Raw genomic sequence first — 24,987 nt, forward strand, 5'->3', positions numbered from 1 at the left:
TATTAGAAACAAGTTCTAAATTGCCCAAGGAATTATTACACAATGATTTTTTTACCCTGTATAGATGTTCTTATAATTTATTATTGGCCTTATTGAAAACATATGCTATAGTTGCTTTGAATTAAGGATATTTGTGTATGTGTGTGTACAGAAAGAATAGAACCTTGTGAAATCATTCACATTCGAATGCAAAAGTAGAAAAACATCAGTAAAATGTTACAAGTAAAATGTTAGTAATGAGACTTGTCAGAGATTCATTGAAATGCAAAGGTGCCAACATTAATATATTAATTTTTGAAACTTAAGAACATATCAGAAAATGGGAAGTAAATATATTTAGTATTTTCCTAGAGTCAGTAATAGTTTATTATGATGCCAAGTGTTAGGATTTTCACTAAGCAATAGCTGAAGTTTGATAGAAAATACATTGTTAGTGTCAAGTCATTGCTTACTTCTGACTGTTTCATTTCATTATACTCCTGAATATCATGGAATGAATAAGTAACAGAAGCAATAGTAAAGTCATCTGAATTACAATGGAGAGATAAGTCTTAGAGAAGACCACTTTAAACATATGCAGGGCAAAAAAAAATGACTGGAATACTAATATATGATAAGAATTTCTCCAAGTATTATGAGCATGAGGGCTGGACACAGGTAGCTCACACCTGTAATTCTCACTGCTTTGGAAGCTCATAGTGAGACAGCCCAGGTAGAAGTCTTCAAAACTCCTTCACCAATTACCAGGAAAAAGCAAGCCTGGAAGGGTAGCTCCACTGCTAGAGCCAAGCACCAGCCAGAACATGAGGGCGTGATATCAGAAATTGAAATCGGGGGGGAATGAAAATTCCCATAAGTTATGCACACATTTTAGTAACCTTCAGAAGACACATTTTCCTCAGTGTATATTCGACTACTATCATTTCTATTTTCAATCCCTTTAATAATTTTTTTCAAATAAAAATAAACCAAGTATGTATTATACATAGTGGGCATTCACAGACAATTGTATATTCTTGCCAAATATGTTTAATCATAACTGCTTCAAAAGTACCACTGATTTTCAAAAGTTTATTTTTAGTTTGAAGTCTAGACAAGGTCATACTGATTTTACAACATTCTATGTGATTTAAGTATATACACAAAGAAAAAAACAACATTGGAATATTACACAGCTTGAAAGTTTGCAAAAGTAATGTGTCTTGGTTATTTTCTGTACTTACTGACACATCAGATGCCAGCATTCGGCATTATTTTTCATCATTTGTTGACTGCCAGAGTTACTACCATTAGTACTCCAATCCTCAAAATCCAATATCTATCATTATAAAGTGATTCAGAAAGAGAAAGTCAACCTTAATATTGGCGTTTGTATGGGATAATTGCTGTCATCAAGACATGGATCAAATAGAAATGTTTTTAATTTCATGTTAAAAGTTAGTTTTTGACAGTTACTTTATCTATGTAAGACTAGCTGAATTTTTTTGGTGTTTTCTGTTTGCGTGTTTTGTTGGCAATTAAAATAAAAATAGACTATTTGCTTTTACTTTGATGTCATTGATGCATATGACATACAAGAGACTTTATAATGATGGGCATTTCCATATGGGGGATATCGTTGCTGTGAAATGCATGTGCCATGACATGAGCTGTCAAGAAAAGCATATTAAGGTGTAAGCAAAAGCATAAGCAGGAGGAAGCCATGCCAGTGACTTTTGAAATGTACCTAACATAATCTTAATCAACTCCATTGAAAAGTATTTTTTTAAATCAGTGGAATCAATGGAAAAAGATTTGAAACACATCACCTCAAACCATAAATAAATTTGAAAACATTTACCAGTCACAAAGTATTACTCATAGTCTTTAGGATATGGCCTACAGATGAAGAATCTATGAAGGAAAACATCTAAATTTGGTAGGACCATTTATTCCTAAAAGAACATAATGGAACATGGGCTATAAAGTAAGTATCTGTTAGTTTTTTGTGTTGTTTTTTCTTTTGTTTTCTTGGTAGTACTGGGGTTTTCACTCAGACCCGCAGACTTCCTAGCAGGAATTCTTACCTCTGAGCCATGTGTCTAGATGGAATTTCTGCTCTTAATTTTGGGGATAAATGAATGTGGGTTCAGTTCACCAGGCTTACTGGTAGCTAAGGCAACTGGTATGAAACACTGTGTCTCTCTGATTTTTGAAAAGGAGACAGACTTTTTTTTCTGCCCTCGCTTTTCCTGAACAATGATCCCCTCAATATTAGCCTCACAAATTGGTATTATTGTAGGTGTGAGCCACTGCTTCTTGGCCAAGTGTAGGTGTTTTATAGACCTGCATAACTTTTTATAAAATGATTTTTAAAATCTAGCCACTTGCAAAAATACCAATAAAATAAAATTAAGATCAGCTAAAAGACATACAAATTTTTGAAAGATATTAAAAGCTGATTCAGTTTCAGACATATAAAATCAACCATTTTGTAATAAGAACCTGAAGCACAAAGCATGAACAATGAAACCAACATATGAACAGCCAGTCTTCTTAGAAGGATAGATTTGCTCTTATTAATGACATTATTGTGATTGACTTTCTCTTTAAATTCTTCACTATGATTGAAGACCACTTCATATATACAACATGAAGAAATGCTGTTAACACATGGACAGACAAAATAGTAACAGTCTAGTGGCTTTTGTTATGCAGCACAGATATTAAAGAAAAAAAACTTAGCAGTGTTGTGCAGGGCCTTAACATTTCATACACATACCATCCTTTCTTTTTCCATGACCCTTAATTTTAAACTCCAATAATTCCATGCCTAAGCCTTATGAAATAAATACTTATAGACTTTATAAATGAAGTGCTGAGGACATTTATGGAGGGCAGCATGTGCTTTGATTAGAGAAACAACATGTCAATGAAGCCTCCATTATCAGTAACAAAGTATGATGATTATTGTTCATGTATTTCAGAACCTTTGAAGCAAAATTCATGGAAACCAATTTTCCTCTTGAAAATGGTTTATGACTTTGTTGTTAGTAAACACTTGGCTTCTTACAAATGAATACATATGTGCTTTTCTGGGAAACCACTACTTGTTTCAAATACAAATAAAATTTTCACTTCACAGGAAATGTGGGGATTGGCCAACCTATGTAGCACTAGAGTAAAATTTATTTGCTAGTTTTTAAATACACAAAGGTTGATTCTACCATTTTGAAGTAAACATAAGGCTATATAAATAAGATCAAAATAAAGATTTAAATTTAAATGGACATGATAGCAAAATGATAATACAGAATTTTTCCATAAGGGAAGTATTTGAAAATTACATGGATATAGCTTCCTTTCAAGTTAACATTTCACACTTAGTTTAAAGATATTAAATACTAATCAATTTACTAATATTCAATGATGTTGTATGTATAATACAGTGTCATGAAGATGACACTGTATTATAAGTAAATAACAGAAAAATAAATTGAAACATATTGAATTATTTTGGCAATAGACAGAAGCAAATCTCTGATTAAAATTAATGAAAGTGAAAATTGGTATTATGATAATTAGTACTGTTAATTACAGATTCTTTTTCAAAATTGTGTTATAAACACTGACAGTATTAGGTAGGCACAGGGAAACAACATAGTGCAGTTTCATTACAGAAAAGAAATCTTATTGCTAACATTGTAATATTTTCTTTATGAGAATTAGTTGAGCTTTGAGTGTAAATGCTCTATCAACATATATTTTTATTGTATTTTATTTTATTGTCTGAGATTTGACAACCGTTAAGTTTTGTTAATTTTGCTATGAAAAGAAGACAACCTGTTTGCCTTAATAGATTCCATCCAATGTAAGCAACTCAGGAAACAATGAAAAAAACAATTCAAATAAATGTAATGTTACTTAGGAGAGCTGAACCATAAAGATAAAATGAAATAATTGACAAGGCAGGCTTAGACCTCCTTAAAAACAGAATCAGAACAGCCTTCTCATACACACACACGCACAATCACACACTCACACACACAAACTCTCTCAGTTTCCTGCAAATTCCTCACAGTCCATACTATGGAGATACTTTTAGGGAAAGAGAAGAGTGCTGTGTGATGTAGGATCTTCTTATTCCTCCTCTGTGCAGCCCAGCAGCTCTGACCGCAGAGTAATCCTCCCGTACCAGGACCAAGGAAGGATCCGTATATGCCTTGCAAAAATGGGAGGGTCGATGACATTTTTTCTGTGGGTGTCATTGTCAAAATTGCCCTGGAAAACCTAAAAATGACAAGAAAGAATATCAATTGTGCAGTTTTCCTTTTCTCTAGAATTTATTTTAATTAAAAAAATTGTACAATATCTCCCAAATGCAAGATTTGATAACTAATATATTGAAGCTTCTTCTAAATGGCTATTTTAAATGTCATTTTCATGTTTAACAGTTAAATGAAGGAAGAAATGGTTTCTAATGCAGAAAATTTTAGATCTAGCTCTCTGTGTGTGTGTGTGTGTGTGTGTGTGTGTGTGTGTCTGCATGCTAGTAGTGTGGCACTCTCCCCTAGGTATTTAGCTCAAATTTGACCCTATCAATTGAACCACAGCTCCAATTCTGGCTTTTTGGTGATTAATTGGAGATAAGAGTCTCATAGACTTTCCTGCCCTGGTTAGCTTTGAATTGGATTCCTCAGATCTTAGTGGCGAGGATTATAGGTATGCAACACCAGTACCCGACTTTCAATTTATCATTCTGTTTTTTTTCCCCTCAATTGAAGACAAAGCAAAATTTATCTGTTTATTTATTTGGTTAATTAGTTACTTCTGCCATGACCTGATGATGGTCAGTATGGTCAGTTTACTCTTCTCCAGGACAGTGACTAAGAGATCCAAGTCGTGCACATCATTGTGGGAATACAGCTCTCACGTTCGTAAGAGGCATGGGGAAATAGTAAATTGTAGAAAAGGTTTTTTTTTCAGTACTTTAGTCTCTAATTTTGTTGTACAGGTAATGTAGAGAGGGATTACAATTACATAAGTAAGGTAATGAGTACATTTCTTGTTGAACATTGTTACCCCCTCTCTTGTTTTCTCCCACTCTCCCTCGCACCAAATTATAAAGTTAATTTCCAACCTAGTGCCTTGTGAGAATCACTGTTACATTGGTTCCCCTTTGTCCTTGATTCACCCATTTGTTAGTCCCCTTCCCTTCCCCAAATCAAATAAGCACACACATACACATATGTAATATATAATATATGTGTGTGTGTATATATATATATATATATATATATATATATATATATATATATATATATATGAGGCACTTGGTACCAGAAGCAAAACAGTAACTACAGATGGTAAGCCTTGGAGATAAAAAAGAAAGAACTTCATATAGTACGTTAAAAACAAGTATATCATCAACAAATAAAAATCTATTGTTTCCTTATCTTGGAGTTCATTTTGATTAGCATCATTTTATATACTCACATGTACATAGCTATTGAGCTATTGTGATCATCCTCTAGGACGATTCTGGACATATACTAATTTTTGTAAATGAGGGAAACCAGGGAGTCTAAGTTTCTTTTTTCCAAGTCTTTCCATTCCCTTATGAATAGGATAATGTCATTCTTTCTCATGGAAGCATAGAATTCCATGTGTATACTACGTTTTCTAGATCCATTTATGCATTGCGGTGCATCTGGGTTGGTTGCAGAAAATATTTTAAGAAAAGAAGTATAGAAGTGAATCACAGCACTCTATATGTATGAATATGTGTGTGAATATCTACGTATCATCTGTATATCTATCTATCTATCTATCTATCTATCTATCTATCTATCTATCTATCTAATATCATCTACTTTCGCCTAAATTTTCAGGTCCTCAACTGAAAAGGAAAATGGGAAATAAGTCTGTGCAGAGCCTTTGGTGAAGAAAAGGGTCGTTAGCAGAATTTTTTGCTCAGTTCTCACATAGAGAACAAAACTAACCCATCTCCAGAAAGACGAACCAATCAATGCTGATTTTAAATTAGATTACTGTGGCTTTTCTATCATTCATGCAATAAAACATAATCATTAACTTATAGTAGTCTGTAAATTCACCTCTCCCCTGTGAAGATCTGAGGAACGTCTTTAGTAAGTATCTGCTTCAGAAAGAAAAATAAGTAAAACACTAAGATATAGATAATAATGTAAATTATAAAGTACTAGGATGGAAAGTAAAGTATAAATAGTGTTTGGTGGGGACTGAAAATAAAATTCTCAAAAGGATGAGACATAAAGAGAGAAAGAATTGGAGAGAACAAAGAAGAAAGACAGGCAGAATGGGAAGAAAGAAGGAAGGGAGTGAATAAAGAAAGAAATGCGGGAGAAAGATCATTGCGTGAGGACACACCTAAACTATATGTTGAAAATAAAGGGTATGCTTTAAATATTCAGTCTTTTATCATCACAAAATATGTCTTAGCAAAAAATAGTTCAGTAGGTAGTATGTCACTGGATAATACAACTAATGTGAATGATTAGGTAGTCTTTCTGTGGGTTCTATAGGAAGATTATTTGCTGTTGAGGGCAAATGCAAAGTGCCATTCTACTGGTGGGAGAGTAATTCTTTAATTTGATGGACATCATATTTGAAAGGCTATTTTTGAAAAGAATACTGATTTGTGCTAAGTTTAGAATTCATTGTCCTGGCATAAAAAAGTACTCGTTTAATTGGGCCTTTATCTCCAGCAATGCTCTGCACTGACCAAGGAGGACACCCTTGTAGGCGAGATGTTTTCCTGAGAAACAATGTCTCTGTTAGCAAAAGCCCACACTTTGAGGCTATACCATAGAATCACTCTTCAAAATCATGAGAGCTTGTCACCGCAACAGCAGAAAGCAAGGGTACAACTCTGGTGTCCTGACTTTTGCTGTAATTTATGGTATTGGTTTCAAATTCATCACTAAAATTGTACAATTAGAATTTAATATTCAAACTAAGATCCAGTTTCCTATTCCTGCTAGAGACATGTATGTATTTGGAGTAACATAGTTTAATAGTATAGTTTAAATTCACTAGATTTTAGCACACTGTCTATAACATTCCAAAGCATAGTGTGAGACCACTTTTTGGAAAGGACATTTTGGAAGAAATAATTTTAAATTTCTGCTCTTCACTATAGGTTTCAATAAGAAACTCTCAAAGCACAAGTAATTAAATGATTATATATTATACATATTAATTTATTTATAACAGGAATACATGTGGAGAGCCCCCATTGTTCTAAAATTGAATACAACTAAGACATTTTTAATGTAAACTATAAAAATCATAGGAATATTGATGTTCATTCCAAAAGAAATGCAATTGTACAAAACTAGATAATGTATAAAATACAAGTGCCAACATAAATATAGTTACAATGCATATTTGATTTGCTCAAATAATAATCTAAAATATTTTTAAGTACACCTGTATTTTTAGAGGTCTATCAGTAATAACAGAATAAAAGAAAAAGTGCACACTTGCTAATTCTGAGAATATCTTGTATTTGCTGAGTAGAAAGATGAAACATATGAACATATGGCTGTTTGCTGTTGCCAGCACTAGGAAACCCTACTTAAGAGCATCATTTTAATATTTCACTTAGAAAAAGAAGATTACTTTTGTTCAATTTATATAATCTGTAAGATGCTTGTTTACTTTGGAGGTACATAGCCAGACTGGCATCAGTATCTAGAAAGACAGTGGGAAATTATTAAACATGTCTATAAGAGAGAAAACAAGTTGTTTGGGACTGAGGTTAGTGAGCTGAAGACACATTTGCTCATTCAAATGCGATCATGCTTGAGGGCTCTCTCCAGCGCTTTCTAACACATGTATTCTTAAGATACAGGTATTTCAGGTAGAATAGAGATGCTTCCCTAATTATAACCAGAGAAAATATGCGAGAAAAATACAACACTCTCAAGGTGGAATTCAAATCAGATTCTATTAGATGTTTCAGATCTCAACACAGACAGGATAGCAGATAAAATGCAAATGAAATGTTGCTTCCAGCAACATATATTTATTAATGAAATCTGTTGTTATTTCTCAGGACTAGTATCTTCAGATAAGTGTATTTATCAGCAGTACTGGAAGCTGCCAAGGAGGAAAGTGGCGCTCCTTTACCTCGGCTCCCGGAAAGCTAGGGTTCTAATCCTGTACCATCATGTGTGGTTTTACAGTTGGGTTCTTTTAGTAGTCACGAAATCAGACTCTAAATATGGAAGAATTTGGGAGATTATTTTGTGAGCATACTAGTTTTTTAGAAAATTGGATGGGTCAGGAAAATTGGATGGTTCTTTCAGTTTGTTGTAAACCTACCTTATGAAAAGTTTCAAGTAGATTTCCATTGTTCAACCTTACAGAAATGATGTTCATGTTATCCAAATACTGAATGGTTCTAAGTGTGTGTGTGTGTGTGTGTGTGTGTGTGTGTGTGTGTGTGTGTGTGTTGTAAACTGGTCCTGGGGCTTGAACTCAGAGCATGGGCACCATCCCTTGAGCTTCTTAGCTCAAAGCTAAAGCTCTACTGCTTGAGGCACAGTACCATTTCTGGCTTTTTGTGAGTAGTTTATAGGAGATAAGGGTCTCACTGATTTTTCTGCCTGGCCTAGTTTCGAACCATGATCCTCAGATCTGTCTTCTGAGTAGCTCGGATCACAGGCATGAGCCAACTATATGCAGCTTTAAGTGCTTATTAGGTAGTTCAGTGAACTCAATTCTTGAAGGTAAGAGTCAATATTTTGATATGCTCCAAGGTGGTCATAACTTCATCTCTCTGGACACTAGTTGCTCCTTTTCTAGATTTTATTATTTTTCTTCTGATATGTATACATGCAAACCAAACCTGGGATTTCAGTTACTGTCCAAATATAAGATTGCAATTTTTTTTCTCATTTTCTGATTGTTCTCATTTGTCTTGTTATTCATGACTACTTGTACGCTGACTTGATGATATTCTTATGGGATACAGGACAAAATTGTTAAAAGAAACTAATTTTTATAGAGCAGTGGAGGACAGCAGGAGACAGAAAGGGCTAAAAGCTAATATATACACACATATATATGTATATGTACATATATGCATATATTTAACACAATGGACATATTATATATAAAGAACTTGAATGCTTTGTCAGAACTACGCTTTTCTCTAACTCCAACCTATTGATCTTAGTGCTTTATTGTCAATGATCATAGAAGACCAGCTTTTCAAAAGAAAAGCTCTTTTTTTCAGAAACTCAAATTTAATGCTTCTGGCTACATATTCATGGTTAACCCCTACACAGACAAAGCTGAAAATGGATAAGAAAAAAACTATCGTATGGAAAAATCTTAACATCAGAGTTACTGTCAATAGCTTTGAGGACAATGGTGCCCCCAAACACATAAACAACAGTGAATGACTTAGGTGCGTTTGCATCTTCTACACAGCTGGGCATGGTTTAATAGAGTCAACAAGTGTTTCCATTGTTATACAAAATAGTCCTCATGATATGTTCTTTTCAGATTTGATTTTACCTTGATTTCATTCCATCAAATACCCAGTAGAATAACTACAGCTCAAATGTGGTGTATATTTTGACAATGAGCAAATCAAGATTCAGAGAGCACCTTCACTCTGGATGAAATATTTTCATCAATGCCAATTTAAGATTGTAAAATACTAAACATTGGGTCATGATTGACTGTTTTAAGGCCAAGTACACTTGACCATTTTCAGAAAATTTAACTCAACATTTTCTAAATTTTAATTTGCAAAATAGGTATATAGTATATGGAGACATTAATATTTATTCTATTATCATTTCACCTTATTGAATTCATTACATTGAATAATAATAACTAATATTTTAACTTAAAATAGTGGGAGCAGTGGACATTAGGATTTAACTGTCATTTCTAAGTAATCATATATATATATGCACATCCATCCATATATATATTCATATGTATATATTCATTTCCATATCCATATATATTCATTTCCTAGTAAAAAATGGCTGACTACACATTCATATATAATGGCTATTAATTTTTATAGGTAATAGGACAGTCAGATGGTTTTAGTTTAGATTCATTGTGAAACACTGTTTATGCACTTATTATCTACACCTTTTTACTTTTTTTGTGCTGTCAAAAAGTTTAAAGTGACAAATTGATTTAACTTATTGGGCTCTGGTGATTTAAGGTTTTATAAAAATGTTTGGGCTGGGGATATAGCCTAGTGGCAAGAGTGCCTGCCTCGGATACACGAGGCCCTAGGTTCGATTCCCCAGCACCACATATACAGAAAACGGCCAGAAGCGGCGCTGTGGCTCAAGTGGCAGAGTGCTAGCCTTGAGCGGGAAGAAGCCAGGGACAGTGCTCAGGCCCTGAGTCCAAGGCCCAGGACTGCCCCCCCCCCAAAAAAAATGTTTATATTGTTAGTATGCAAAAATCAAAGTAAACATTATTATTACATTTAAGTAGTTTTTAGATAAGAGACACCATCACTTTCTATTCTATTATGACAATTTTAGCAATTTAGAATAATTCACAATTTAAATTTTCTTGTAGATATATCTTGGATCATTTCGAGATTTTAAAAGTTTTCTTCAAAAATAAAAATAAATATTATGTTAAAATACATAGAATTTAAATAAGCTCTTAGTGCTATAAATCCAAATCCTACTTTTAATTTTTTGAGCTTTTCAAATATGAACATTTTGTTAGTGATTAGGTATAAAATGTTTGCTAACAAAGTTGACTGGGCACTGGAGGCTCATTCCTATTATCCTAGCTACTCAAAAGGCTGAGATCTAAGGATTTCAGTTTAAAGGCAGCACTGGGGTGAAAAGGCCAGAAGATTCTTATCTCCATTAACTACAAATAAGATAAAATAAAGGCCAAAAGTGAAGCTGTCTAGTGAGGGAGAAAGCTAATCTTCAGTAAAAGAAGCTCAAGAACAGCCCCTAGGCAATGAGTTCAAATCCCTAGGACCTGCTCCACAAAAAAACGCTTGTAAACAAAGTTAAATTCTTTTACAGTTCTACAGATCCCAACAACTATTTAAGATATTCAATTTTCTAAATGTATTTTCCAGCATCCTAAAACGATTTCATGATAGAATGGCTGGTATATCATTCTTGATGGTTTGCTTTGTAATTGATGCTACTAAACCCAGGAAACTCGTAGCAAGATTAGTTGATATATGAGTACATCCTTTCAAATATAATAAGAAAATAAGAAATTACTTTCCAGGCAAAACCAATACTCTAGGAAATATTACTTGTTAAATAGGGCATACTGAGCATCACAGTCTAAGAAGTTCACAAGGAACTAGGAAGGAAGGAAGGAAGAAAGGAAAGAAGGAAGGAAGGAAGAAAGGAAGGAAGGAAGGAAGGAAGGAAGGAAGGAAGGAAGGAAGGAAGGAAGGAAGGGGAGAGGAGAGGAAAGGAAAGGAGAGGCGAGGAGAGGAGAGGAAACAGAAGAACCAGCATTCTTTGGAGAAGATGGTGCTAATAGGAGCCTTTTCAGATCATCAATATTTACTAGAATTAGCTGAGGTATCAGCTGCACTATAGAATATCCCAGCAATGCTAAGTAGAATTCTTCAGTAACAGAATTATTGCAGGGAATCCTGGGTAGAACTATTGCCCTCCAAAACTGCAAGCAAATTAAGATAATTAATAACATAAACAAACTATAGTGGGTGAATATTTCTGTGTTTATTCTCCTCTAAAGATTCAGAGGGAAAGAAATTTAATCAAAACATACACATGACATATTCTTTAAAGCCATAGGCAATAACAAAGCTTACATGATCTAATTTGTGAAAATATCATTTAAAATGCCTTGATTTATTTTTTTAATCCCCTACTAGTTGTACCACTTTGGACAATTATCTTCATTTTCTGCTTTCAAGAAATAGTGAATGGAATTCTATGCCTCTATCAGAAAGAATGACACTGCCCCATTCGTAAAGAAATGGAAGACTTGGAAAAAAATCATACTAAGTGAAGTGAGCCAAACCCAAAGAAACATGGACTCTATGGTTTCCCTCATAGGGAGCAATTAGTACATGTCTAGGATAGACCTAGTAGACGAGCACAGTGGCTCAAGAGCTATGTCCATATGAACACTTAAGATGATGCTAAGAGAAATGAACTTCAAGTTATGGAAACGGGATATATCACTGTTGTAGTTATTTTCAACATGCCATGAGAAACAGTGCCCTTCTATTTTTTTTTTTTTTCCGTGTTCCCTTCTTGTGGTTTTCCCTCTGATATCACTGTAAGTGATTTTAGTACCCTGGATATTGTATATATGTGTATTGGAACTAGGGAAGGGAAAGGGAATATCAAAATTGAGAGCCAAAGGAGAAAAAGACAAACCAAAACAACAGCAATACTTACAAAATTATATGTTGTAAACCAACTGTACAACTGAAGCAAGGGAGAGGGAAGTGGGGAGGGGGAGGGTGTGAAATGAGGGAGTTGGATAAGAAATGTACACACTGCCTTACATATTAAACTGTAACCCCCTGGGGATGGGGATATGGCCTAGTGGCAAGAGTGCCTGCCTCATATACACGAGGCCCTGGGTTCGATTCCCCAGCACCACATATGCAGAAAATGGCCAGAAGTGGCGCTGTGGCTCAAGTGGCAGAGTGCTGTCCTTGAGCAAAAAGAAGCCAGGGACAGTGCTCAGGCCCAGAGTCCAAGCCCCAGGACTGGCCAAAAAAAAAATAATAATAATAAATAAATAAATAAATAAATAAATAAATAAATAAATAAACTGTAACCCCTCTGTACTTCTCTTGGTCAATAAAGAAAAAAATAAAGAAAGAAAGAAGAAAATGAAAAAAAAAATAGGGATCATCTTGTTCTCTTTTCAAGTAATATATACCAACATACCTATGTGTGTGTCTGTGTGTATGCTATTTTTCAAGTTGCTAACAAACTTTTTCTTGGAGAATGCCTTTTATGAAGACTTTAAGGAAACTAATATTAACACAGTATTTATGTCATTCTAGTGATCAGTATATTGAATTGTGTGAAATCTGAGTATTGGCAAAAGATTAACCATACCCCAAGAGAAGTCTGTCTTCTTGCTCTTTCTTGTAAAGTTCTACCTAAAAAGCTGTCTGTGTTGTAGACCACATCAGTTAGGCAATGCTACCATTGCAATTTTTGGTAGGACAGCTTTAAGCCCAGACTGTAAGCTAAAATTACTGAGCAGGTGGTCACCATGTCTAGACGACAAAGCTCAAGGGAATTTTTTTTTATTATACTTGTTTTATATGACCATATGTACATAGCTGATAGGTCTATTCTAGACCTTTTTGTGTTTAGTAGTTGTTTGGTTTTAGATACATAATGTAAGGTCGCTGACCCAAACCTGTAGAAATACTATTTGACAAGAAGTTTTTGTTTTGCAGACCTGGTCTCTACTGCCCCACCCCACTCCCCTCAACAGTCATATATCAAGGAGATCATGCCCATTTGTTCTCTATGTTCCAGGCTTGTCTTGCTCAACATTATTTGTTCAAGTTCTAACCATTTCCCTACGAATACCAATATTTTATCATTTCTAATCGCTATGTAGTATTCCTTTGTGTATAGGCACCACATTTTTGGGATCCATTCATCTGTAGAGGCGCATATGGGTTGTTTTCAAGGGATAATTTTAAATATCAAGGTTGAGATGAGTTTATTGGTTTGCAAATACTTTAGTATATTGTGTCACATCCTTGTGAGACAATTTAGTACTCTCCAATTCTCCTCTGAGAGAGGGAAATGAAAGACTCATGCCTACAACCCTTACTCTTTTCCATAGTCTCTTCCTTTGGCTGATACCCTTTGCATGTGTGTAATCATAAACTGTAATTGAGTATGCTTTTCAAAATATGTTCTGTATGTGCTTCTAATGAAATATCAAACCAGAGAGTGCTCTTGAGGATCTATAAGCATGTAATTGAAACTAGAAGTGAGGGTAGATCAAAAAATCCTAAGCTTTTCAGTGGGTGGTATTGAAGGACTATAGGTTTCACAGATGAGCTCTTAAGGATTGTGACATTAACAGCTGGAAAGCATTGTGGCTAAAACTTCCCCAATACCATGGTGCTGTCTAAGATAACTATTCATACTTTAAAATTAATTGTGAATTTTCTCTTTCTGAGTCTTTCAACACATCTACAACACCAGATGATTTTTCTTTTTTTACTTTTTTTGCTTCTGAGTATACACTACAAACATTATTCTTAGGATGTACTCTATAGAAGTTGTTTTCAGTTATCATTTCTTAATGTTATTTATTTTCATGGAGTTGATTATAATAAAAATTTCAAACAAGCTACTATTTATTGTATTTTTTCTTGAATGTATTTTAATAGCAAAATATTTCAACATTCTTATTCTCCTGTGTTTCTTTGATGTCATTTCTGAAAAGTCTTATAAATTATTTGAAGGCAATTACTTTGTTCAGCTAGTTAAGATTAATTTCAAATCCCTTACAAAGCGGTAGCCATGTTTTCTGAATGCTACAGGGAATACTGACATATGTAAATAATTCTGTACTATCATTCATATCGGATATCAGGTTTTATCTGTGTCCCTTTCAAAATGATGGTTTGCTCCATAAACCTCTTTAAAAAATCCAGACCCCACTTGATTCAAAGATTTGTTTGCCTTCTAATGAAATTATATGAGGCCTTCAAATTTTCCATGCAAAGATTTAAGGTCAGTGGTCCAATTGTAGAACACTTTTTTTCTTGAAAGAGAAAGTAAAAATTAAAAAAAAATAATAAGGACAAGATAGATGCTCTTCCATCAGAACACACATTATTTTAAATCACTAACATAAGTATGTAATTTCCTTGAAAAAACTATTTTCACTCACATTATTGTTCTCAAGCAATATCTATTGTCTCTACATTTTTTCTTTCTGCTGTAATTACGTACAAATTAGGTCTTTAATGTCAGGCAATTCTATATTTCAACAAGCTGATTTGACTTTGCTTACATAAAAGTCTTATTATAGGGCAATTTTTTTGTTCCTAAACCACATATTTAATGATATCTTAGTATTCTGTCAAGAATAATTTCAAATTTTTGCTCTTACTGCATTTCTTTTATCAAATACAATCAATGGGGAACTCCAATAGTAATTGGTCAAAAATCTGCAAATATGTTATATAGTTTTTTATATGTTATATAGTTTTTCTGCATGTCTAGTTCTTTACTGTTTCTCAAACTGCCATCTAGTATTCCTATTTTCTATGTAGTTTTTCCAAATGCTGGTTGGTTATTATTTAATTCTTAACTGAGACAGAAGGTTGTGTAATAGCATTCTAAATTTTATTATTTCTCAGTTCCTTTGGGGTTTGAAATTTGGGGAAACAGGATATATATGCAAGTAACTTTGAGAAAACCTTTAACCATCATGGGAATCAGTTTACCCCAAAGTATACAGTATTAAGGAATCCAAATCTTCTCTATAATATTTATGTCATTTTGAGAGTAACCAGTTCATCCAGAAATTGTTAAAATCCAGGCCACTCAAATGAGAGGTAAAAGGGTTTCGGGCTACCTCCATTCCTCCTTTGAAATGATAAGCTGATAGCTGACATATAGTTAGAGCTGATACGTAACTGATGTATATATATATATATATATGCAAATATGTATCAACTAATATATAGTTATAGCTGATAAATATCAACTGAAATCAATTGGTAGGATATATATGTATATATATAAACATATATATATATACATATATACATACCAGCTATCAGTTTACCACATATATATGTATATTCTTTTTAGTTTTCCCTGTGGCGACTTATGTAATTATGCAGCCCATGTTGGCCTTAAACTCATGATCATCCTTCATCAAATTCCTTAGAGCTGAGTCTATAAGCCTGTACCCCTATGTCCAGCAATCATTTTTAAAAGAACAATATCAGGAAATTTTATATTTCCTTTTTTATTTTAAGACTAGGCTATGGAAAAAGACCCAGAGAAAAGTCAAAGCAAAATTGCTCATTCTGTTGACTGCTGTCTTTTCTCTCCCAAACTCACTGGCATTAAGAATGTTCAGTCTAAAAGTCAGCAGGTAGGATACATCACCATATTTAACTTCTTTTATGATGAAAGTCTCCTTAAGTAACAAGAATATCCCAGGAAATATATCACATTGGATGATTGCCTATAAAGATTTATGAAACATAAAATATGCCATTCTCAACTGTGGCTATATATTTAAACTATGTGCCTTCTAGCACTCAGAGCTTGACTGCGGTAAGAAATATTCCTACAGAAAAAAATAGAATTGGAAAATTATCTGCTTTTCAAAGATATCTTCAGGAGATATTACCAGAAATAGTCAGAAAGGAAGAATGTCTAATTTTTTCCCTTTTCTGCCTTACATCAGAAATGTCGAAATATCTTTCTTCTTTTCTTTAAAAGTACAAAGCAACCTGTCTCTCCATTGAAGCTCAAAGCTCATCTCTTCAAATCTCCTCTTAAATCACACCAGGTATTTTCCATTTCATCAGAACAATTTGTAGCCTGACGCTACCCCTTCGAAGCAGATACATAAATGATATGGCAGCAGAGAAATTGATGTGTCTAGTAATTCACATCTAACATTACAGACCTTTCCCTCATCTAAATCTCTTTGAAAAGTTTCACTTTACCTAGGTCATAAGTGACTTAATACAGAGCTGTCTGTATAAACATGGAAGTGACTTAAGCATTCAGTCATGCCAGACTAATGGTGAGAAGAAATGAATGTGAGGAAGGGAGGGACGATGATCCTGAAAATGGAGGCTAATTGGATCCTTGGTGCTGTAGCAATGTATGTATGGGAGAATGCCTGCCTTGGCCTAGAAACAAAAAGATATATTCCACTTTTCTCCCTCTTTCTGAATCTTCTCCATAAAGGACACACTACTGCAGGGAGATGAAGGAAGTCATCCACAGAGACAAGCTTAAAATATACAATATTTAAAACAAAGTTATGGCAACAAATCATATTATTGTTTGTCCAGAGATTCAAAATAGATGGAAGATTCCAAAATCACTAGCAAATAGCAATTAATAAGGTGTGGCAGATTTAGGGATCTTTTTTGGCTTCTCATAAGCATGGACATATAGCAACGCTTTTTTGTTCTTTTTCATGTTCGCATGATGGGAAAAGTGGAATGTTATTTAAGTCACAATGGAAATGATAAGGAAAGATGTCATTGTTTGCATGTTGCAATTGATGGTTTGATAGTGAGTAGTAAAACTCGTATATGCACCATGTAGCTGAATATCCTTGAGCATCTTTACTCCCAAAATAAAGTCCAGACACTAACTATGTTGATTATTTTGTAATAAGGAGGGGCTTTTATTGTTCTGGATAATGTTTTTTTTTTTATTTTTGGCCAGTCCTGGGCCTTGGACTCAGGGCCTAAGCACTGTCCCTGGCTTCTTCCCGCTCAAGGCTAGCACTCTGCCACTTGAGCCACAGCGCCGCTTCTGGCCGTTTTCTGTATATGTGGTGCTGGGGAATCGAACCTAGGGCCTCGTGTATCCGAGGCAGGCACTCTTGCCACTAGGCTATATCCCCAGCCTTGGATAATGTTTTACGTGTGATAGTTTTCCTGTTGCTGTTGTTTGCCACTACTGGAATTAAAAGCAGAACCTCGAGCTTGCTAGGCAGATGCTTGGTTGCTTGAGCTATACCTATATCCTTTTGGCTTTAGGTATTTTGAAAAGTAAATCTTGCACTGTTATCCAGTCAAGCAGACTGCAATTCTCCTATTTATACTTCCCATCTAGCTAAGCTGACAGGTATACCCAGCTTTTATTGGTTGAGACAGAAGTCTCACTTTCCTGAGGTTGCCATGAGCTGGAAGTAGCCTACCATTCCTTCCTGGGTAGCTGAGATTACATATGTTTGCCAGTGTGTGTAGCTAGTATGCATCATTCTAATAACCAAAGCAATAATGTGGGCTAAATTCAGAGTGAACAATTATTCTTTTTCCCAGAAAGAAAAAGACTAGATTCACATTAAATAAGACTCTGAAATTATTCGAATAAAATACTAATGACTTCCTTTCAGTTAATTCCTCTTGTTTTCATCAGATTCATGTTTGTCTTTTAACAAACAATAGAACATAAATCTTAAGCAACTTATTAACGTGTGATAACCATGATTGTTCTATTGGGGGCAAATGACTAAGCATTTTTCTCAATATGTTAGAGTTTAAGTAAAGTGTATCATCATATTGGACTAGCAAATGATGATTTCTTACAGAAGTGATACATGCCTAACCTAAATAAAGGCATAAACAACACTTTAAAAATTCTGAAATGCTGTCATAATGCAACTGCATTTAGCATTATGTAAATCAAACACAAATCAGCCTTTTCAATGTGAATGTTATCATGTGAGAAGACAAAGAACACTTAGGCATTGGGGAAATTAAGATATATATGTAATAAATGTTTTTATTAATTTTATTTCATAACAATTTTATTTTGGTAGCGCTTTATGTAAATAAAAACTTCCTTGTCCTATTTATACATATTTAAAAATTCTTTTTGTTGTCTTTTGTTTTTCCCAGTCCTAGGGCTTGGACTCAGGGTCAGAGCACTGTTCCTGGCTTCTTCCTTTTTTTTTTTTTGCTCAAAGCTAGCACTCTACCTCTTGAGCCATAGTGTTACTTCTGGCTTTTTCTGTTTTGGGTGATGCAGAGGAATTGAACCCAGGGCCTCGTGCATGCAGGGCAAGCACTCTTCCTCTAAGTCATATCCCCAGCTCCATATTTAAAAATTCTTATCAAAGCATCACTTAACTAGAGAAATCTTAAAGAGAAAGAATAGGTTTTCAAAGTTTAATCTTGTGACAAAAATAATTAACAACAATATAAACACTCACTGTTCAATCTTTTTGTGGGTTTTCTACAAACTAACTGTAAATCACTGTTCATGGCATCTCTGGGAGTGGGGAGGTGCTGTTGTTCATTCAATTTTGTTGTAGAACTAGGGATGTTCCCACAATGCCTTGTCCAACCTACTCACTACAAACCTTCACAACGTTTATAAATTTTATGTCTGACTATTTCTACCACCTGATCGATTATTTTATAGTTTTTATTGTCAAAGTGAAGTACAGAGGGGTTACAGTTACAGACATTAGGTAGTGAGTACATTTCTTGTCCAACTTGTTATTCCTTCCCTCATTTTTCTCCCACCTTCCTTCCTCCTTAACCCCTTCTCCCTGAGTTGTACAGTTAGTTTACAACATATTTTCTTGTAAGTATTGCTGTTGCCTTGGCTTGCCTTTTACCCTTTGTCTCTTCATGTTGATATTCCTCTTCCATTCCTTAATTCAGACAGACGTACATAAAATACCCAGAGCACAAAAATCAAATACAGTGACAACAGGGGCTAACTCAACATGGAAATGGAAAGACAGCTTTACTTATCTTTTTGCCTTTGGATGTCCAGTTTTTTACCTTATTTCTGACCCCAAATCCAAGTTTCAGAACTGATTATGTAAGTGAGTTCTGATCATACTTTTTCCCACTATTTTTTTTTTTTATTATCAGTAAGTGGTTGTACAAAGGAGTTGCCATTAAACGAAGCAGTTTACGGATGTAACATATATTGATCAATGCCAACCCTTTCAAGATTCTGCACCTGAAAAAATGGGAAATGTGTTGCCTTCCTGTTTCAGAGTTGGACAGTTATTTCCATATCCATTAAGTAAATTTAAGTTTGAGAAAAAAATTCCCATTTAGATATATCTCATACTATATGGTCTTTTTAGTTATAGGCTTTTATTTTTAATTTTTAGGCTTTTATTTTTAAACAAGTCTAAAACTGTATAATATTGCCTTTTTAACTTTATTTAAGTCACTCACCAAACACCTGATTAAGGTTAAGGAAACAAGGGCTGGGGATATGGCATAGTGGCAAGAGTGCTTGCCTCCTACACGTGAAGCTCTCGGTTCGAGTCCCCGGTACCACATATACAGAAAATGGCCAGAAGTGGAGCTTTGGCTCAAGTGGCAGAGTGCTAGCCTTGAGCAAAAAGAAGTCAGGGACAGTGCTCAGGCTCTGAGTCCAAGCCCCAGGACTGGCCAAAAACAAAACAAACAAACAAAAAAAAACCACACACAAAAGGTTAAGGAAACGATATTACTTTCCACCTAAGTAAAAATAAATTTCTCATTCACATAGGTAAGGACATAATTATAAATATTAAAATAAATAATGGATATAATTTATAAAATTTATTATTAGATTATTAGGGTAACCTATTTTAATTACTATATATTAAAATACAATGTACAAAATCATTTAATTCTTGGAAATTTCTTAAGCTGCTTCATTTCTTTCCTGTTCTTCCTTATTTTCAAAGAGTAACAGGATGCTGAGTGAATGTGACTAATAGTCTCCATGTATATTAAGAAATTGCCCATGATCTTGCTGCTTGGCAGTGTGTAGCAACTTCTTCAAGGAAATAATTCAGTTATTTCCATCCTTCCCACCCCAGTAACTTCTTCCCTGATTACTACTGTGAACTCAGTTTCATTTACTTCTAAAGGGTTTCTTTAAGTTTAACAATTTCACCCTGACCAAATTGCAAAAGACTAACATGATGATTGATTTTCCAGCTGACCTCTACTTTCCAAGGAGTGGGACCTAGGTGGCCTTAAATACTCAAATTTAATCTCAGCTCCTTGAAAGTGTCTGCTTCAGCAGTGGGTGCCAGGATGTTCCTAGCCTCTGTAATTACTTTCCTATTTGAATATACCTTTCGGTACAGATTATGGTGGCCTTATTAATGATGTCTACATTTCTGTTTTTTCACATATATTTAGAAATGGAAGGAGGATGAGAAGTACCAGGGACTGTTTCCTTCTATTGGACAGCTGAGGACTTGTGTGAAAACTGACAACTTAGTGGCTACCTCCTTCTTGGCTTTATTTTCTTACGTGATACACTTGGTAGATTTATTTTGATTACATGATACACTTGATAGTTTATATTTTCATTAAAATATGCTGATGGAATCAAAGCATCTTGTAACTTTCTTGAATTCTTCCTTAGACAGGGAGTTGTTTGGGCCACTGAAAGATGCAGGTGCTTTTTCCCATGAAGCATTTGGAACATAGAAACCATGACAGTATTTTGAAGACTGACTAATGTGACTGGAGGACCATAAATGCCACTTCTTTCTAGGGGCTCTCCTATGTAATTGTTACTACAAATTATTTAAATTATTTAAATGTATCTTTTAAATTTAAATTTGTTAAGTTAATACACCTTTAACTTCAGATGTTCATGAGAGAACTGGCAAACTTATTAAAATCTAAACTAACTTTGGAGATACAAGTGCTTATTGACTTTTCCATAATTAGTTACTGGCAAAGCAAAGTCCTGAGGAGTTATAGTATATTCCATTTTGACAAGAACTGGACACAGCTGTGCCTGATTCAACATTTCTTTCTTTTTTTTTAATTGTCAACATTTCAAGCTTGGTTTTTGCATCAGTTGGAATCATCTTTCCCACAGCTACTTACTCACATTATCTGGGGTCTGCGTAAACATTCAGACCCCAAGCTCGATTTCAAACAGACTAAGGCAGGAGAGAGAAATCAGTCATTTTCAACAGAAAATCTCTGTGTGGGCCATGATGAATTGGAGAATTCATTGGAGATAAGTTCATCAAGATACTGTGGTACATGTTTTAATGAATGTGTTTGATTCACCTTTAAGAACCTACCAAGTCTTATTGGAAATAGAAATTTTTATTTTCTTTCATAAAACCTGAGTAAAGTTTCATTTCTTTTCCAAATTAGGTTTTTATAGCCCTGGATAAATTCAGCGAGGAAAACTGATAAAATATTACCAGCTTCCTTATTCCCTAAAAAAGAAAGCTTCCATGGTATAAATTCAGGTTTATTTAATCACCGTGTCATTATGACTAATATATTGGATGAGAAAATGCATTTTTCAACTCTAATTTTTCCATAGGTATGCTCCTTAAATTTATTATTGTTTTTCCTTGGTTTATAACTCAAAAATTAAATACTGAAAATGTCTGAGAAGTTTTGCAGTTTTCCTGTGAAATGTCGTAAAACACATACAAAAGAAAACAAACAACAAAAATGTAGCTCCAAGAGTATAAAACAAATGTTACTTTCATGAGCGCAAAAGAACATTTGAATTTCAAATAAAAACGTAGTTTAATCCATGATATGAAGCAATGAAAAAAATCAGCTTAGTGTTGGAAAATATTGTACATTGGAAAAGAAATATAAGAACATATATAGATGTTCAGAAGGTGTCTTCAAAGACTTGGTTACCCAAGATTTAGTATGGAATTTTATTTTAAGACAGAACACTAAAGTAATTCCATTTTGCGAATCATGTGGAAGGTAATCAGAAACTGACATCTTACAGAAGAGAACAAGGCATCCTGTATTCTTAAGGTAGTGATAATTAAGCATTAGCAGTGTGTCACATGTAGAATTTGAGGCAGCAATCAGAAATAGACATTCTGATATTCAAATCTCAGCTTTGCTCATTATTGCATGTATGAACGTGGGAAAGTTTAATCTGAGTCTTTGTATCTTACTTTGCAAAATTTTACTAAGAGTTCTTCCTATCTCATGGGACTATTTTAAGATCATGTCAATCATGAAGAGCAAAAGTTCTTGAAATATGAAAATATTGCTTCCAATATTAACACATGCTAGGCATGGTCATCCACATCAATATTAATAGCTACCTGGGAGATGAAGGAAGAAGATTTCAAGTTCAAGTCCTGCCAGGGAAAAGCTAGGGAGACTGTGATTTGGCCTCAAAGGCCATGAACAAACAAATTAAAAATTCAGGTGTCAGTAATCTCAAATGTCTGAAAAGCCATGTAGAGCAGGATAGCCTTTTGGCTTGTGAAATAGCAGAAGTAGTAGAAGTAAAAGTGGTTATAAGATTTGGGGTTGAAAATAATTCTAACATAGACTGCCTTAGTTGGTGCCTTGTGCATGTTAGTCCCAGGCACTCAGAAATTTGAGATCGAAAGATCACAATTTGAAGCCAGACAGGGTAGAAATATCCCCAAGATTTTAATCTCCAACTATCCAGTAAAAAAAATTATGACATAAATAAAATTAAAATATTACATATGAAAATATATAAAGTAGTTTGTTATGCTATAATTGCATTTATAATTATATAAAAATTGTATAATAACTGTGTTATATTATTTTAATTATATTGCCTTAAATTTAATTATACTATATTAAATTTGATATGTTGTCACTAAAATAAATAATAACACCAGTAATTTAATAGTAAATTTTAAATAAATTACAACTATTATAAATTTTAATAAATAATGTTATTACTTTGTTAAATAATATCAATTATTATCTGATAGTATTATTGATTTTAGTGAATAACGTTAATAAATATCACATTATATACAAATAATAAGCAAGATTCATATAATTAATAATAAATAGTAATGATTCATATAATTAATAATATTTATTTTAAGAAAATAATTGCAAGCTATACTGCCCAGCACTACATTTTTTAAAATTTGGCAATATTCAATGATAGTTTTTAAAATTTATTTAATTAATTTTATTGTCAACGTGATAAGGTTCTGAGTACATGTTCATAATATTAATTATAGAATTTCACTTTAGGGAAACATTTTCCTAAGAAAAAAACTGAATTAGATATAGTATGTGTGTGGGAAATTGACCATTGTAGTACTGTTTATAGTAGCAAAAATGAATCTAAGGCCAGATAGAGCTCTATTTTTAAGAGACTAGGTAAGTAAACTATAGAACAACCATAAAATGGAATTATATGTATGAATTATAAAAGACAAAATAAGGGCTGGGCATATGGCCTAGTGGCAAGAGTGCTTGCCTCTTATACATGAAGCCCTGGGTTCAGCACGACATATACAAAAAAATGGCCAGAAGTGGTGCTGTGGCTCAAGTGGCAGAGTGCTAGCCTTGAGCAAAAAGAAGCCAGGGATAGTGCTCAGGCCCTGAGTCCAAGGCCCTGGGACTGGCAAAAGAAAAAAAAAAAAAAAAAGACACAATAAAGGGGTGTGATCATGGTTCAAGTTGTAGAGCATCTTTCTAGCAATAATGAAATCCTGAGTTCACATCCTAGTACTACCAAGAAACTGTAAAAAGGAGGTTTATGTCGAAACTATGCATCAAAGAGAACTATATATTCTACCTAATATATGGTATGGTACAATATGTATGATATTTTCCACAGTATAACAAAATAGAAAATACCTGAGGATAGGTAAAACTAAATTCATTTCTAGCATACATACTTCTGTACCCTTTGATTATTTAGTACTATGTACTACTTTTATAACAGAAAAATATAAAGCATTCGTATTTTGGAAATAAGTAGTGGGCAACTGTTGTAGATTGAGTGTGTGTGTGTGTGTGTGTGTGTGTGTATTTGTATGTGAGAGAGAGAATGGGAAATAAGGAAATCAACGTTTACCAGGTTGAAAAGGATCACAATAGATATACATCCCTGTAAATATAGATAGCTTGGACAGAGAGGCATGTACAAGGACTGCCTTTGACCATAGGTGGGGAAGAATTTAATCACTAGTGTCAGGAGGTTCATACACAACAAATTTGAACCTGAATTCATAATGTGTATAGGAGGATGCCTTAGAGATTATCAGATGACAGGGAACAGAAAGAATAGGCAATCATGCTCCCAAATAATTTATTTCAAAAATGTCAGAAGACACCTGCTCATTACAGACAGGGTGTCCCTTTCCTTTATTTGCATGTCACATTTATCAATAGGGCCAAGATATGGATTACACAAAAGCATTTCAGAATATTGCAACTGGAGCCTTGGCTATTCAAATTTTTCTAACTTCCAATTCTTATGTTTATTTGTTTTGGTGAGGAAA

General features: G+C 34.0%; 1 protein-coding gene across 2 annotated transcripts in view; it reads right to left on the reverse strand.

The window, feature by feature from the left end:
- Positions 1-1,057: 1,057 nt before the first annotated feature.
- The window catches only part of Edil3 (EGF like repeats and discoidin domains 3), a 413,819-nt gene continuing 389,889 nt past the window's right edge, over positions 1,058-24,987 (reverse strand). For both annotated transcript variants that reach the window (XM_048331381.1, XM_048331380.1), the window contains one exon: positions 1,058-4,269. In XM_048331381.1, the coding sequence (XP_048187338.1) occupies positions 4,120-4,269 (150 nt within the window). In that variant the 3' untranslated portion in view covers positions 1,058-4,119. The remainder of the gene's footprint in view (positions 4,270-24,987) is intronic.

The sequence above is a fragment of the Perognathus longimembris genome, chromosome 22 (assembly GCF_023159225.1).
Source record: "Perognathus longimembris pacificus isolate PPM17 chromosome 22, ASM2315922v1, whole genome shotgun sequence".
In the NCBI taxonomy this organism is placed as follows: Eukaryota; Metazoa; Chordata; class Mammalia; order Rodentia; family Heteromyidae; genus Perognathus; species Perognathus longimembris.